The sequence below is a fragment of the Equus asinus genome, chromosome 12, assembly GCF_041296235.1.
Source record: "Equus asinus isolate D_3611 breed Donkey chromosome 12, EquAss-T2T_v2, whole genome shotgun sequence".
Lineage (NCBI taxonomy): Eukaryota > Metazoa > Chordata > Mammalia > Perissodactyla > Equidae > Equus > Equus asinus.
Genome location: NC_091801.1, coordinates 81,506,617 through 81,522,500, shown reverse-complemented (window position 1 = coordinate 81,522,500; position 15,884 = coordinate 81,506,617). Strand labels below are relative to the sequence as shown.

Genomic DNA, 15,884 nt, shown 5'->3' with positions numbered 1-15,884 from the left:
AATAGACGTAAAAGCAGAGCCTCAGAGAGGTTAAATGATTTACCTAAGGTCACACAGCAAGCCACAGACCGGCCAAGTTCATTTGTTGGTTAGTTCAGTGAATGGACCCTGAGCCCCTACCCTCAAGGAGCTGGCCTCTAACAGGGAGACATTTTGTCAACAGAAAGTTCTGGTGTGGGGCAGTACATGATATTGCGAGGGGCTTGTGTGCGGCTGGGTGTGGTTCAGGAAGTCTTCCTGGAGGAGGTGCTGCTCAAGCTGAGTTTTGAAAAGACCAGCAGGAGTCAGCAAGGGGGAAGGGAGGAGGGGCATTGCATGTGGCAGGAGGGGTGTCACAGCCTGTGAGGGGAGAGCAAGTACAAAGGAGGAGAGGCAGCAGGCTTCAGCTTGGCCTAGAATCCTCTGGAGGAGCAATCGAGGGTGTCATTCTGGCACCTCCATCATTTCTCTGGAAACCCCCTTACTTCCCCTTGGCTGTCTCCCGCACTGGACAGACCCGGGAGTCCAGAGACCTGGTTTCTAGGCCCGGCCCCAGCACCTGCCAATGGAAGGTCTGCCAGTCCTGGTGGAGGCGCCACATACACAGGTCCTGCTGGGCACCCGGGGGTGGAGGCAAGAGTGCCCAAGGCCACCCTCAGGAGCTTATGGTGGAGGCAGACACGCCCCCCTGCCCCCCTGACCCCAGGTGGATGCAGAGTGCTGAGTGCAGCGACCAAGGCACCAGGGTGAAAAGGCTTCCCGGGGACGGGTGAGGCTGGGCTGGACAGGCAGACAGGGTGGGCTCCCAGGCAGAGGCAACAAACACCCTGTGCAAAGGTCCAGTGGCATGAAACCAACAGCACGGCCCCTTCCCACACCATGCTCCCTCCCACCCTGGCCCTCAGCTTCCTCTTGTAGGAAACGAGGGTCCTGTGATGCCTCTGAGTCCCCCCAGTGCCAGCAGTGCTGTGCGTGTGCTCTGACCCTGCAGGGACAAGGTCTGAGGCCGGGATGACAATGTGTGGCGAGGACCAGGCTGGACGCAGAGCCACAGGAGCAGCGGAGGGGCCTGCCCGGGTGGCAGGAGTTTTTGCTTTATTTAGAAAGGCTTGAGAGAAGATGAAAAATGAGAGATTGAAAAGGTATAGACTTTGCTCGGGGACAGAGGGTCATTTTAAATTCTCTGCCGTTCTCAGAAAGATGTCTTTGCATAATGCTACCAGCCAGCAGGCGTAGTTTCCGTTTTTTCCTCCCCTTTTTCTCCCTGGTTTATCTTCAGTCGTCTGAAGTGCTTGTCCAAAAAGAGAAGCTTGAAGGCGGAGAACTTAATAGAGCTTTGTCTCCGGCGGGCAAGGGTTCCCTGTGCAAAGAGCGGGCCGCTCCCGTTCGGAAGGAAAGGGAACCCGGGTCCCAGGGCCCACGCCACCGCCATCCACAGCGTGCCCTGGGCCTGTGGGCTGTGCATGGGGTCCCAGCGCTCCCTGCAGAAAGGGGAGAGCGTGCTTACATGACCTCCGGGGCCTGTCAGTGTCACAGCCAAGTGCTGTAACAAACAGCTCCCTGAGGACATACCAACCTTACATATGCGGCCTCCCCGTACATGGCCCCACCCACCCCATGGCTCTGACCTCCCCGTGGCCCCACCCATCTGGTGGCTCTGCCCTCCTCTGCTCAGTTCCTTAACTTCTGGTTTCTGTCCGGAGATGGGAGATGGGGAATGGTAGGAGGGATATTTTTGTGGGCCCGCTTTGGGTGTGTCATTTTCCCCCTTATTTTCCACTGGTCAGGGCTCAGCCCTGTGTTTGTACCTCGCTGCCCAGGAGGCTGCAATCTGGCTGTGTGCCCAGGAGGAAAGGAGATGGTTTGGTGAACACCCAGCCAGCCTCTGCCTCCAGAACTTTCTCACATTCGAGTGTTCTGTGAGGGGGAGCAGGGAAGGCCTCCTGGTGGAGGGGGCATGTGAGCAGGGCCTCGAGAGGAAGAGCTGGGGGTGAGCCAGGGAGAAGACAGGAGCCCAGCACAGAGGCAGGGAGGACGCAGAGGACAGCAAATGCCACATCAGCGCAGAGCCCTCAGGCGAGGGCGTGCCTGGCTCTGGAGCCAGGGAGGCCCGGGTTCCAGTGCTGGCTCTGCCTCATCCTTAGTCTCTGTAAACTGAAACAGGCTTGTCGGCTGTGCTCTCAGCTGCTGCCTGTGGTCCCTTATCACAGCCGCTCGTGTTTGTCAGGCATTTTCTGTCTGTCCAAGCTTGGAGCTCAGCCCTCTCCCGGGTACATCTTCCCTCTCGCTTCCTCATTCAGACGAGGAAGCAGAACCCCTGGCTTCTGAAGGGGCTCACTCTGGCCCTTGGCTAGGCGCCTGGGCTCAGCCACTCTATCCATGTGGCCCGAGAACCCTGGCCTGGTGGTCCTGGAGGGCGACCGTGGGCTGGGAGACCCCGACTCAGTGTGTGGTGTTGACCATGTGTGCCTCTTCCCATTGTTGAAGGCAGGGGTTCACCGTGGTCCACGGGCAGCCACAGCCACACCAGGACGCAGCCCAGAGACCTGCCTGCTGGAGCAGCCCTCGCTGCCCTCCAGAGTACACCCCGCACCTCCCCTGGGCTCCGCTCCACAAGACCCCTCTGGCTGGACCTGCCAGGGCTGGCTCACGGGCAGCCATGCTAGGAAAGCTGGAGAGCATCTCCACGAGAGGACTCCAGGCTGCGCGGGTCTCCTCTCCAACTCGCCTTAATTTTAATTTAATTCCCTTTAATCTTTAATGAAAAGTTGTAAAAGTAAATTATTTACCCAAGAGAGCCAAACGGCTCCTCAGGAGCTGTTCTCAACTTGAGGGTAATTACATGTGTGGGTCTTGCACATTCTCCCTGGATGCTGAGGAAGAGGCATTCTGGTTTATGAACTAATTAGCTACCTCAATAACTGTTAAAAACACTTGCCATTTGGTGGATTAAGAGCAAAGCTCTGGGCTCACATGGTGCACACCCTGATGATTACCAAGGGGTAGAAGGAGCCTGTCCTGGTCCTGGGACCTGTGAGAACCTGGGGACGGAGCTGAGCCCTCTGAAATCAGCCCTATGGTTCTGGGGCGGAGGGAGCCAGCCCTTCTCCCTGCCTGTCACCTGTCTGAGGCAGCACACACCACAGGAAGACCCCTTTCCTGGCAGTGCTAGGGGCTCAAAAGGTGGGGGAAGGGTGATAGGGAGGAGTGAGGGGGTCTGTGTGGTTGCTCGTCCACCTCCCCGGGCTGTGCACTGCCTCTTTGCATTAAGACCCTTGCCCAGAACATCGTTACCCCCACCTCCTGGGCATTATCCGTGCTTCTCACCTCTGTTCCAAAATCTTTCTGCATATACAGTGAAGTAGCAAAGTAAAATTTAAAACAACTGGGCTAAGGGAAACCACATTTGGCATAGTTGGTCAAGACTTGGAGAAACAGATATGTAGGAGAGGCTCGGGGGTGTGTGTGTGTGTGCAAATGTCAGGGCTGGGGGACTAAAATATGGTTACTGAGCACCAATGTAATGCTCTAAATTGGTATACCTTTGGCTCTGAGCTTCCTAACAGCCAAAGAGAAAAGTTCAGTTCCTTGGCTCTCATTGGTAAAGAGGGAAAACTTCCCGGGTTGGCTGAGTACCTAGCAACCAGCTGTGTTGGCATTAGAGGAAGTTCACCAGTTTTTACTGGGTAATTGGAAATTACAGGGTTTCATACTAGATCTGCCTGTTGTTCTCCCAGAGGACAGCTGGCCAGCTGTGGTCAAGGAGGAGGGTGAAGCCAGACCAACAGCCGGGGACCCTTTGCCTGAGCTCTCATCTCACACACTCAACTTGGCTATTTTTTTTTTCCACTTGAACTTTGGCTTTATCTAAAGAGTGACAAAGCTCCTTGATTAATTCCCCAGCCAAGCTTGCCTGAATCAAATCCGACTCTAAAATTTAGGCCCACCCAAGATTTCCATCAACTAAAAAACTGTGTGTCTTGTGAAATTTAAAATTTAAATGTGCTTTAGCTGCAACAGGCCTGGCGGAGCCTTGAAAACCTGACTCGCTCCGGCTGTCCCTAGGTCTTGCCCTCATTAAGGCCTACGGCATCGTTCTTAAGTCTTTAAAACTTTTTATCCCAAATTTGACATCAGCCCCTGAAGTCTACTTAGCCATTCCGTTTCTTACACTCACCAAAGGCAAGGAGAGTGAAGCTGTGGCGCGAGTTTAGGAGGATGTCCTCGCCAGGGGTTTGAGCTCTGGAGGAAAAATAAACCTTCCACGGCCCGGCCGTGGGAGCCTGTGGTACGGAAGAAATGAGCAGATTGTTGGATCAGTCACTGGAACAAGAAACCCACAGGTCATTGCTCTTTGCTACTGAAAAGTGATTTGCATGTGACCCTGGGGCCTGCTCATATTTTCATATTTTCGGTGTTCAAGCACTCAGGGAGCCATGCTGTGCAGGCTCCTCCTGGGGGCTTATCCCAGAATCTGGGCCCTGACTCTCTCTGATGGCCTTGGACTTGCCTGGCCTCACACGAAGGGATCCCACGGTAAGCCCCAGCCCTCTGCCCGGCCTCAGGCTCCAGAAGGAGTGGGGGCTTGGGCTTGGGATTCTGGAAGGTTCTGATGGCTATGGATGGAGTGAGTAATGAAGACTGCACAAAGGGGACTTCCAAACTCCTGTCCCAGGCCGGCGGAGGCACATGTCCAGCCTGTGGGGCAGTGAGGGCCACAGCAGCATGACCAGGCATGGTTAAATCAGAGGAATGCAAATCAAAACCATGAGGTGCCACTTCACCTGCACCAGGATGGCTAATCAAGACGACAGACACCGACGAGTGTCGGGGAGGAGGCGGAGGAATCAGAATGCTCATGTCCTGCTGGTGGGGACATGCAGTCTGCTTTGGCAAACAGCCTGGCAGTTCCTGAAAAGGTTAAACCTAGAGTCACCATCTGACCCAGCAATTCCACTCCAACATACGTGCCTTAGAGAAACGAAAACCTATGTCCCCACAGAAACGTGTCCACAGCTGTTCACAGGAACAGTCTCATAATAGACACAGCTGGAAACACCCAAATGTCTGTCAACAGATGAACGGATAAACAAATGTGGTATGTCCCCATGATGAAATGTTATTCCGTCATGAAAAGGAGTGAAGCGCTGACGCATGCTATAGCATGGATGAACTGCGACCACAAGTGGAAGAAGCCAGGCACAAAAGACCACATACATGTGATTATTCATCGACAGTCCAGAACAGGGAAATCTCTGGAGCCGGAACATCGATTAGGGGTTGTTTAGCGCTGGGGGAACGGGAGAGAGGAGGGCGATGGGTAAAGGGCATGCAGCTGCTTTTTGAGATGATGAAAAAGTTCTCAAATTGCCTGTGGAGATGTTGCACATATCTGAGAATGTATTAAAAACATTGAATTGTACACTTGAAACGAGCAAACTGTAAGGCTTTGAGCTGTATCTCAATGAAGCTGTTTTTAAGAAGAGAACACAGACTCTGGAGCCCAGGGTTCCAGTGGGCGCTCAGCACTGACCGCTGTGCCCCCAGGCCAGCTGCTGAGCCTCCCCGCACGGCGACACGCTCGTCTGTCAAGTGGGGCAGAGCAGTGCCGGCCTAATGGGGCTGTTTGCAGGACTGAACGAGGTGGTACCTGTGGGGCCCTTGGAACAGTGGCTGAGATGCAGCAGGAGCTGCAGAAATCGGGCACTCTTGTCACCAACAAGAACAATGGCGGTGGGAAGTGCTGTGTGCTGAGCATGCTGGAGAGAGTGGGGGAGGCCGGGGAATAGCGGGGCTGGGTCCGGACAAGCCCCTCCCGCCATGCTCTCCACCTTCTCCTGGGCTCATTCGGATCATGGAAACTTCTGGAGGGAAATGTGTGTCGTAGATTGGCAGATACTGAGGACTGTGCCATTTCCAAGGCGCCAAAAAAGGCCAGCTCCCCACTGGCACCTCTTGTGAACCCGAGCAGAGAGCAGTAGAGGCAGGTTTGGCAGAGCCCAGGCAGGGCCCATACTAGTCCCGCATAAGCCCTGCAGGAGCCTGCTTGGGGAGCAGAGCTGCTCCAGCCCCATGGGGCAGGTGGGGCCACGTAAGACTCGTCTTACCTCCTGGTGGAGCCCCGGGCCAGCCCAGCCTCCCCGCCAAGGGGGTGCACATCTCCCCATCTTTAGCTCTCTCACCCTGAGTCCCCCACCCCACAGTGGCCGCCCTTGGCCCAAACGCAGGCTGGCACGGCCGCCTCCTTTCCCCTCGCACCTCGCCAGAGTGGGCCCCGCAGGGCCCTTCCCTCATCTGGCTTCTATTTATAGCATGTGTTCCTGCCAGAGCCTGTAGACGTGCCGTGGCATAAACGTGGCAGCGGTTTCAGGAGGAATTCTGGGCCAGACAAGATTAAGTCCGTGACTCTGGCCGGTATTAAAAGGGAAGGAAAGCAGGGCCGGGGGCGGGAGGGAGAAGATGGACCGTGGCCCGATTTAATGCTTTGAGGGAGAGACTAATCCGCTCCCAGGAGATTTCTTAGAACTCGAGACTCTCCTGCAGAAATAAACTCCTCCACGGGAGGAAGCTGGGTCTGCGTGCGAGGCGGCGACCCAGAGCCAGGAGGTGGGAGGTTGGTCCTCACGTCCTCTCTGCGGGGACTTGAGGGCTGTGGGCCAGTCCTCTGAGTTACAGATGGAGGGACGGGGGCCCGAAGGGGGCAGAACACGGCTGTGATTCAAGTCCAGGCACCCCAGCCCCAAAGCCCACTCGTTCACTCATTCATTCTTTCCACAAACGTGAAATAGGAGTGTCTACCTGGCCTGGGTATTGGGGACACGGGCAAGTGCCAGTTCTCCTGGAGCTTCCCGGGAAGGAGGGACACAGATCGTTCAATAGACGGGGAAACAAGAGAACTTTAGATAAGATGTTGAGGCCGTGGGCAAATGGAGAGTGTGGACGAGGGACAGGAAGGCTCTTCACTGTGTGGTCAGGGACGGCCTCTCTGCGGGAGGGCCACAGTGGTGAGAACAGCAGGTGCAAAGCCCCTGGGGCAGGGATGAGCTGGGCGTGCTGGAGGAACAGGGAGGAGGCAGTATGTCAGGGTGCAGGGAGTGGAGGGGAACCCGGCTCAGGACCCTGGAGACCAGGGCCAGGGGCTGTAACTTGATCGAAACTCCCTTTTATTCTGAGTGTAGAGAGAAGCCATGGGCCGGGCAAGGGACAAGCAAGGAAGTGACAAGACGGAACAGCATCTTTGCACTGCTGCTCTGGCTGTTGTGTGGGAAGTGTGGAGGCAGGGGGCCCCGCTAGGAAGCTGGCCTGGGCTGGGGTAGGGCCAGTGGGGCGGAGAAGGGAACGGCCTGTCTGACTGCTGGGCGTGCCGATGTGCTGGGTGTGGGTGCCCAGGTGGGGCGGCCTCTGTGTGACCTCCAGGTGCGAGGCTGGGCCCCTGTGGGCTGGGCCTGCTGTGGTGTGGGAAGACCTGGGGAGGAGGGGTTTGAGGGCGAAAGTAGAAGAGCTTCGTTTCAGCCAAGTTAAGGGTGAGACCCCCTTAGACACCCCGGCCGAGATGTCGGGGTTGCCCAGAGGAGCCTGCACCCGGCGTGGGGCATCTCTGAGGCCCCAAGCACCTCGTGCCCCCCGGAGCTGCTTCAGGGCAGGGCGACATCCTGGGTGCTCAGTGGATGCTCGCAGACGATGAGTGCTGTGGTCTCAGCCTGGGACCGCAGGATGTCAGAGGCTGGAGCCTGAGGGCGGGCAGAAAGGAACCTTCGAGAGAGAGCACTTTTCACAGAGGATTTGACAGTTGCCAACTTTCCAGATGAGGAAACCGAGGCTCGGTGATGAGGCAGGGTCCAGACCACGCCCGTCTCACTGCAGGCCAGGCTCTGCCCACCGCCCGGGCTGGGTCTCCTCTCGGGGCCTGGGAGGTGGCGCTGTGCCGAGTTTCCCGGGCGCCTCTGTGTTGGGTTCCTCAGCTGCTCTAACAAGCGAGCGCAAACACGGTGGCTTAGAACAACCCAGCCTATGACCTCACAGCTCTGGAGGCCAGAGTCCTGAGTGGCAGAGGCCACATTCCTCCCGGGGGCCAGGGGAAACCCCATTTCCTGCCATCTCAGCTCTGAAGGCGCTCGCACCCTTGGCCCCGTCCTCTGTCTTCAAAGCCAGCAGCACAGCCCCTTCCAGCCCCCCTGCTTCTGTGGTCCCATGGCCTTCCTGGATCTCTCTCCTGCCCCGCCCCCCATCCCTTACGAGGACCTTTGTGATGACGTCAGGCCCACTCGGATACTCCAGCGTCGTCTCCCCGTCCTGAGGTCCGTAACTTCGTCACACCTGTGCAGTCCCTTCTACCTCATGAGGGGACGTGTTCCGTGGGTTCCAGGGTTAGGACATAGACATCTTTGGGGGTGTTTTCTGTCTACCACACCACCCTCTCTGGTGGTAAGGCAAACTGGGGTTCCAGAAGCGTTTCAGGGGCACACTTTGACCTTCACAGGACGGGCATTCTATCTCCCGCCCACCACTCCCTGAGCGGCCCCCAGGTCAAGGTCCTCTGTGCACGGCTCCCCCGGCACCTGTTGTTGGCTCAGGGGAGCAGCTCAAAGGGAGGAAGGACAGGTGGGCCACTTCATGGGGTCCTCGGATTGCCCTCTGGGGTTCAGGAGATGGGATTCCAGCTTGGGACCCCCCTTTCACTCCCCCTCCCCGGGCGCCTCTTCCCTGAGCCTGGGACGTTCCAGGTCTCAGCAGCGTGGCCCACCTGCAGGCTCCGTGTGGCCCCAGAGAGGCTGAAAGGCCTCGTCTCTGCTGTGTCTCCTCTCCATGGCGTCCAGCCCCTTGCTCTCGAAGCCTCATTTCCCCGCTCAGCATTCACAGCCATCCTGGCTGGTGAGGAAGGGCCCTGGAGGAGTTGTATAGATGCAGGGTCCCCACTGGTGGCGGGGACTAGAGCTGGTGTCAGGGACCTGCCCCGCCCTGTGGATATTCCACTCCCCACGGAGGGTGGAAGCTGGGAGATGGGCCTTTGATCAGGCCTCCCCTGCTGACGCCCTGTGCACCGCCCCCCACTCTCCTTACATGTTTCCAGTTCTCCCAAAACCCTGTGAACTGGGGGCTACTGTCATCCCATCTAAAGGTGAGGAAACAGGCTCAGAGAGGGCAAGGGGTGGTGAGTCAGGGAGAAATGATTCAAACGGCAGGAATCCCCACTCAGCCCCAGCCTGGAGATGGGGAGGGGGCGGTCACCACCACCAGGAGATTGGGGGTGACAGAGGCCAGCCTGGAGGCCAAGGGGAAAAACTAGAGCCCACACACTGGGTCATCAGACCTGGAGCTTCTGTGAGGGTCCTGATGAGCCCCAACCTGTACCCCAGGGGAGGCCGCCTGGGTGCTTGTGAGGCATAGCTGAGGGGGGGACCTGCCTGCTGCATGGGACACACTCATGGACTGGCGTCCACACCCATCTCCCTGGGGGCTGGCTGGTCAGTTGGCTGCGGACGCAGAGAGGGTGCTAGCCCACCATCTCACGGGGTCCATGGTCTGGTGCCCGCCCTGCTGTGATGGAGCAGACGAGGCACCCGCCTTCCCCATCTGAGGGTGGAGGGGCTGCCCCAGGATCATGGACGGAAACTCGAGCTGGGAAGCCCAGACGTGGAGCTGAGCCCTTCGTGTGGTGGGGGCAGGCTGAACTCCCAGCCAGGCCCGAGATTTAGCACGCGGTTCTTATTCCTCCAGGCAATTTAGAAACTGTTCCGAAACAGCTTGCCTCTGAGAGATTTTTAATGATTTCTTCCTCGCTCCTTCCTAGTAGGTTCTGTGAGTCACTGGTGGCCAGCCCAGGCTTCTCCCTAGAGCCTTGCTCAGCGGGGCTGCCGTGTGAGAATGGCACCCTCCTCCCCGGCATGGGACACAGCTGCCCTGGTCCAGGGTCAGAGAAGCGAATTAATTACAGCAAGGGATGCGCTAGGGCATTAGTGGTGACAGACCCCCCTGAGCACAGCCATCATCATCATCATCGACACGATTATCATTAGAGTCGTTTCCACCACGTTTCTTAAACAGCACCCGGGGGTCCCAGGAGTGGCCAGCCAGCCTTCAATTCAGGAAGCATGTCATGCCCCTGGAGAAAGCCAGGCCTCAGCTCTGCCCTGCTGTCTCCCTCCAGCACTGTGGGGAGGTTGGGGTGTGATGGGAGGTTTGGTGCCCTCAGACCTGGACCTGAGGTGCTGGAGCCACAGGGAGAAGGAAACAGCTGCTTGTGGGGCACAGACAATCTTTAATGTGGCGGGCAGTTACTGTGGGCGCCAGGCACTGGGGTAGTGTGACCAACTGTCCCAGTTTGCTGGCACTGAGGGCGTCCTGGGATGCGGGACTTTGAGTACTAAAACCTGGAGCATCCCAGCAGACCGACAGTTGGTCACCCTGGGGACAGCAGGGAGCAAGACAGGTGGATCCCGCCCCTCTAGAGGGTGCCCCCTTCTCCCGGGGAATGCCGGCAAGGGAGCAAGTGGTCACATTGTGAGTGAGAGCCAGCCCCCGGGGCCGTGAGGGCAGCCTCACCCCAGAGCAGGGCAGGAACCTTGGCTGGGTCCTCTGTCCCCTCCCTGGGCTTCACCCTACCCACCCACCCCCCAGCCTGTGGAGCCGGGATCAGTGTCCCAGTTTTGCAGACGTGGTAAAGGGGACTCAGGTTGGCAAAGGGCCTCCCCCAGGATGAAGAGTCGGGGCAAAGCTGAGACCCCAGCCTAGCCTCCTGTTGAGCCAGGGGCTGGCTCCGTCCACGCCCCCTGCCACCCTGGCCTGACCTTGAGACCACAAGCACCCCCTCCTTCTAGAGAGAGTGCCAAGGAAAGATTCTCACCAGGAGCTGTGTTCACGGTCTCGTCTCCCCCTTCGCATTGCCCTGGAGGGCCAGGCAGAGCTGGGGGCCAGGGAAGGGTTAAAAAGGGCACTGCCAGGCAGGCTGGGGGCAGCTCTGCAGAGGAGCCAGAGGCCAGTCCTCAGCTGCCCTAGCAGCCGTGCAATTCTCTACAAGGGAAAAAAGAACAGAGACGTAATGAGCCAGCTACCCTTCACTGATTTGCACATAATCATATCTTTCCCTTAATGGAACCAGCAGCCGTGGCGCCCTGACACCTGCTCTCTCCGTTCTCCCATTTGATTCGAGAGGTTCAGACTACGCCTGGCTGGGTTCACTGTTCAGCAAACATTACTGAGGCCCACCTGAGCGGGGAGAGGGACTTCAGACTGACTGGCACTGTCATCATCCCCACTTCTCAGACAGGAAACAGAGCCCCCAGACGGAAGCCACCGTCCTGCCAGCTCTGGACCTCAAGAAGCAAGTCCCTCAGATGTTCGCCGTTTGCTGGGATGGGGGCAGGGATGATGCTGGGATGAGGACCCTCTAGAGAGACGTTTCCAGAACAAGAACTCACACCTCTCACACACTGTGGCCCACAGGGCCGTGCAGCACACGGTTATGTTATCTCATTACACTGTTAGTGGTGGTATCAGCTCCATTTTACAGAAGAGGAAGCTGAGGCTCAGGAGAGTGGTGATGTGCCTCAGGTCACACAAATAGAAAAGGCCAGGCTTAGGTCCCTCAAATCCCTGCTTTTACTGCATCCTCCGCTTTGGGATGTGCAAGGACACCTGAGCTGAGTCTCAGCTCCTGTGCAAAACAGAGCAGCCAGGAGGAACAAGAGCCAGTCTCTGTGCCCACCTGCTGTGTGTCAGGCACCCTGGGAAGTGCTTTATGTGTGTGGCGGATAAGTGGGTGGAGACCCGGCACCCTCAAGGTCATCCCAGCCTGGCCAGACTCGGCTCAGGTGTCCTTGCACATCCCAAAGTGTAGGATGCAGTAAAAGCAGGGATTTGAGGGCAAATCATGGCCTTAAAAACATATGTTGGGAAAGAGAAAGGTGTCCTCTCCTCCAGGAAGCCCACTCTGATGCCATCCTATGCCTACATTGAGTGAAGGGCCTCTCCTCTGGGCCCCATAGGAGGCACCCCTCCACACACACCTTTACTCTGTCACTGCAGCGTCAGCATGGCTGGACTCTTGCTTACCTCTCTTTGTTTCACTGGATCGTGAACTGTCTCAACATTAGGACTTGTGCGTCTCTGTGCTTCTCATCACCTTGGCCACAGGTGCTAGCAGGGGTTGAGGGGCATGGCGGTGAATGTTGGAATGAATGATTGCCAGCCAGTGATCTCTGCAGCCTCTCCCAGCTCCCACACAACCCTCCCCAGTGGAGGCTCTGCCCCTAGATGGGGTGGGAGCTGGTCTGGCCAGATGTGCACCGGGGTGGGGTTGGAGCATGGGGTGGCTTCTCCACCTGGGGAAGGTAGGGACAGCACAAGGTGCAGGCCCTGGAGCCTTCCTGGAGGGCAGTCTGCCCTGGTATCAGCCACTCTCAGAAATCTTTTTACTTTTGTCCCAATAATTCCATTCCTGAGAGGGTATCCTAGGAATCCAGACAGAGCTCGATGTAAAAAGTGTACATCAGAGGTATTTATATACTGAAAAAGTGGACACAATCTAAGAAGGGTTGAGTCAATAAATTATAATTTATTCCTTTAATGGAAACTTCTGCAGACTTTGAAAACGTCCTCACAAAAACGTCCACACGTAGGACATGCGTATGTTCTCAGGGTCCCAGAGAGCAGAACGCAAAACCATGCGTCAGCTCCCACAGCCACATTAGTAAATAAAGATGGAGAAAGATGAGGAAATATTCGCCATAATGCTAAGAGTGGTTGCTGGGGGAGGGGGCTAGAATTATGTAGGATTTTTTAAAAAATTATTTTTACTTCTATAAACTTTCCAAATTTTTTTATAATGTGTTGTAACAGTTTATGGCTTTAAAGAAACAAAATGTCGGGAGAGGCTTGACCTCAGAAGGCTTCCCCGGAAAAGTGGGCTTGGTGGGGAACTTGGCGGGTGGTCCTCTGACCTGCAGCTACCCCCCAGCCCACCCCCTAGCTTCCCGCAGAGCCCAGGGCGCTGGGTGCTCTTGCCCCCGGCCTCTCCCCGTCTCTCGTTCCCAATATGTTCTCTCTCTGCACACGACACTCTCACACACACTCAGCCCAGCCCTGGATTTGCTCCGGCAGCGTCAGCTGAAGAGATGCACACTGACCACGTCCGCATCCAGGGCTGCCGTAACAAATGACCACAGATGGGGGCCCTTAAGACAACAGGAATTTACTCTCTCGGTTCTGAAGGCCAGAAGTCCAAGTTCAAGGTGTCGGCAGGGCTGTGCTCCCTCCGGAGGCGCTGGGGGAGGATCCTTTCTGCCTCTTCCAGCTTCCTGGGCTGTGTCTGCATCGCTCCAACCCTGCCTCTATCTTCACGTGGGCTCTCCTCTGAGTCTGTTTTCTCCTCTTCTGTCTCTTTCAAGGACATTCGTCACTCCCAAATCCGAGGCTGTGCCTCCCACCTGTGCCTCCAAGCAGGTCCCCAGACCACCCCCGCCCCGCCATCCTGCTGGGATGTTCTGGTGGTCTGAGGAGTGGGAGTCGTGGCACGGCCCTTTCCAGTCTGCCTGCCCCCAGGCTCCCCGGCCCCGCTCCCCCCTTATTCCCTGCCTGAAAGGCTCTCATCCTCTCCGTGACGCCCAGACCTTTCCCCAGCTAGTGTCCTGCCACCTCCACGGTGCCCCCAGGGTGGCCCCAGCCCTCACCGGGGCGATCTGGGCAGGTCATTCTGCACGTGACTCAGTAGGAGCATGTGTGGCAGGGGCCCAGCCAGGTGCCTGCTGGCTCGTCGACCTGGACCTGGTGCACGGCCCCTTCCACGTTCCCTCCCCCGCCCTCTCCAGTTGCTGAGTCTCTCACCTGGCTTTCCTCCGCCTGCAGGAGCCCCTGGGGGCCATGGGCAGAGCTCAGCCCTTCCAGACAGGAGCATCTAGGAGGTCCTCCGGGCTCCCAAATGACCTTGGGGCCCCTGTGGCCTCGCTGGTGTGGCACAGACCCTCTGGGTTACAGCTCTGGCCCCCGCGCCAGTCCCTGCCAGCCTGCACATCAGAAGAGCAGGGACTGGGCCACATATCTGTGTCCCAGCACCCAGCCTGGCAGATGGGGCGGCAGCCTTGGTGGGTGAAGGAAAAGGAGTGAATGAATGAATGAATGAACAGGCAGTGGATGGATTAGTCAGGGGCCAGCTAGGTGGTACCCCTGACAGTCTCTGTCCCATGTCCCTTGCAGATGTGCTGGTGGACGGACAGCCTTGTGACTGCGAGGCGGCAGCCTGCCGCGTAGGTGACCCCGTCCGCCTGGAGGTGCGACTGACCAACCGGAGCCCACGCAGCGTGGGGCCCTTTGCCCTCACCGTGGTCCCCTTCCAGGACCACCAGAACGGCGTGCACAACTATGACCTGCACAACGCTGTCTCCTTCGTGGGCTCCAGCACCTTCTACCTCGACGCGGTACGTGGTCTGGGAGCGCCCCACCACCCCCACTCCTCCCCCAGGCGGTGGACCTAGGGGTGGGCAGACACTGGGGCTTCTCTGGGTGGACCGTCGTCTACTCGACTCGTGGAGAGACCTCAGACAAGTGCGTTTCTCTGTATCCGAGGCCTGGGAGGGAAACCAGGATGGTGAGGCCACCCCCTGAAGGTTGCTGAGAAGATAAGGTGAGCGGAGGGAGCCTAGGAAGGCCTTAGATCCCGCTGTGTTGCTATGGCAGTCGCCCTGCCCCACGTGGTCAGCTCCTCCCTGCCCAGCGGTGACTGCAGTGGGTCCCAGAGGGACTGATAAAGTCACAGCGCTCGCCCTGGCCCCCTCCTCCAGCCTCGCATGGCACCGCCCTCACGCTCCACTCCCCTGCTGAAATGGTGCCTTCACCCCAGCTGCTCCCCACACTACCTGAACCCCGAGGCAGCCCAGGGAGGGAAGTGCTGTGAGCTGTGTCCAAAGACGGAAGCTGAGGCTCAGAGAGGGGCAGCAACTTGCTGGGGCGGCACAGCAGGGAAGCCCTGGAGGGGGTATGGGAGCAAGGCCTGGGGCCCCCCCCGCCCCCTCCGTTGCCCCCACGTCCAGGCAGGGTCAGGGGTCTCCCGGTGGCTTTGTTGGCCTGGACCGACGCCTCTTCCCCTTCCCCGTCAGGTGCAGCCGTTGGGCCAGTCAGCCTGCCTGGGGGCCCTCCTCTTCCTCTACACGGGCGACTTCTTCCTCCACATCCGCTTCCACGAGGACAGTAGGAGTAAGGAGCTGCCGCCGTCCTGGTTCTGCCTGCCCAGCGTGCACGTGCGTGCCCTGGAGGCACAGGCCTGAGCCCGCTCCTGCCTCCTCCTGGGTCCCTGTTCCTGCGGGAGAAGTGACTGGAGAGCCACATGGCGGGGCAAGGCCTTCCCTGCAGCTCCGTCCCCTCCTCCCAGCCCCCACCCTGTCCTCCCCTTTCTCCTCCAGCATCCTTTCTGGGCTGCACAGGAGCCCCTAGACATGGCAGCCTCACCCCTTCCCATACTGTCCGCCGGGGCCCTTCTGCTGGAGCCTGGCGCTTAGGCGGACGCTGACCAAACCCCAGAGAGTGGTGCCCACTCAGCCCAGGTGGGGGTCCCTGCACCTGTTCCCGTGGCCTGGAGCTCACAGCCCAGCCAGTAGGAAGAAAGGCAAGCGTGAGGGAGGGGCACAGCCGGGTGGGCGTGGGAGCCTCCGTCAGCCTCCTCAGCCAGCCCTTGGAATCCCCTGAGGGCTGGGTTTTCTCCCAGAGGCCCCAAGGCAGCATAGGCAGGAAAGATGGTGCCACTATTGACACCGAGAGGGGCCACCTGCCCTTGCGGACAAATGCCTGGGCCTATGCTGGCTGTTCCGGGCCCTGGGCTGTTTCCAGGGACCGTCGCCTGTGTGTCTGTGTGTCTGTGCGTCTGTGCCAGATTCTCCAATAAAGACCTGCCTCGCTCCTCTGCTGGTCCACCTGCA

The 15,884-nt window shown here is 58.2% G+C and overlaps 1 protein-coding gene across 13 annotated transcripts in view; it reads left to right on the top strand.

The window, feature by feature from the left end:
- TRAPPC9 (trafficking protein particle complex subunit 9) overlaps nt 1-15,884 on the top strand; it is a 623,416-nt gene extending 607,532 nt beyond the window's left edge. For 6 of the 13 annotated variants that reach the window (XM_070481654.1, XM_070481664.1, XM_070481657.1 and 3 more), the window contains 2 exons: nt 14,170-14,390; nt 15,069-15,883. In XM_070481654.1, the coding sequence (XP_070337755.1) occupies nt 14,170-14,390; nt 15,069-15,236 (389 nt within the window). In that variant the 3' untranslated portion in view covers nt 15,237-15,883. Of the gene's footprint in view, nt 1-14,169; nt 14,391-14,538; nt 14,597-15,068 lie in introns of all 13 variants that reach the window. The other 7 variants (XM_044781131.2, XM_044781133.2, XM_070481660.1 and 4 more) reach the window with 2 other exon arrangements.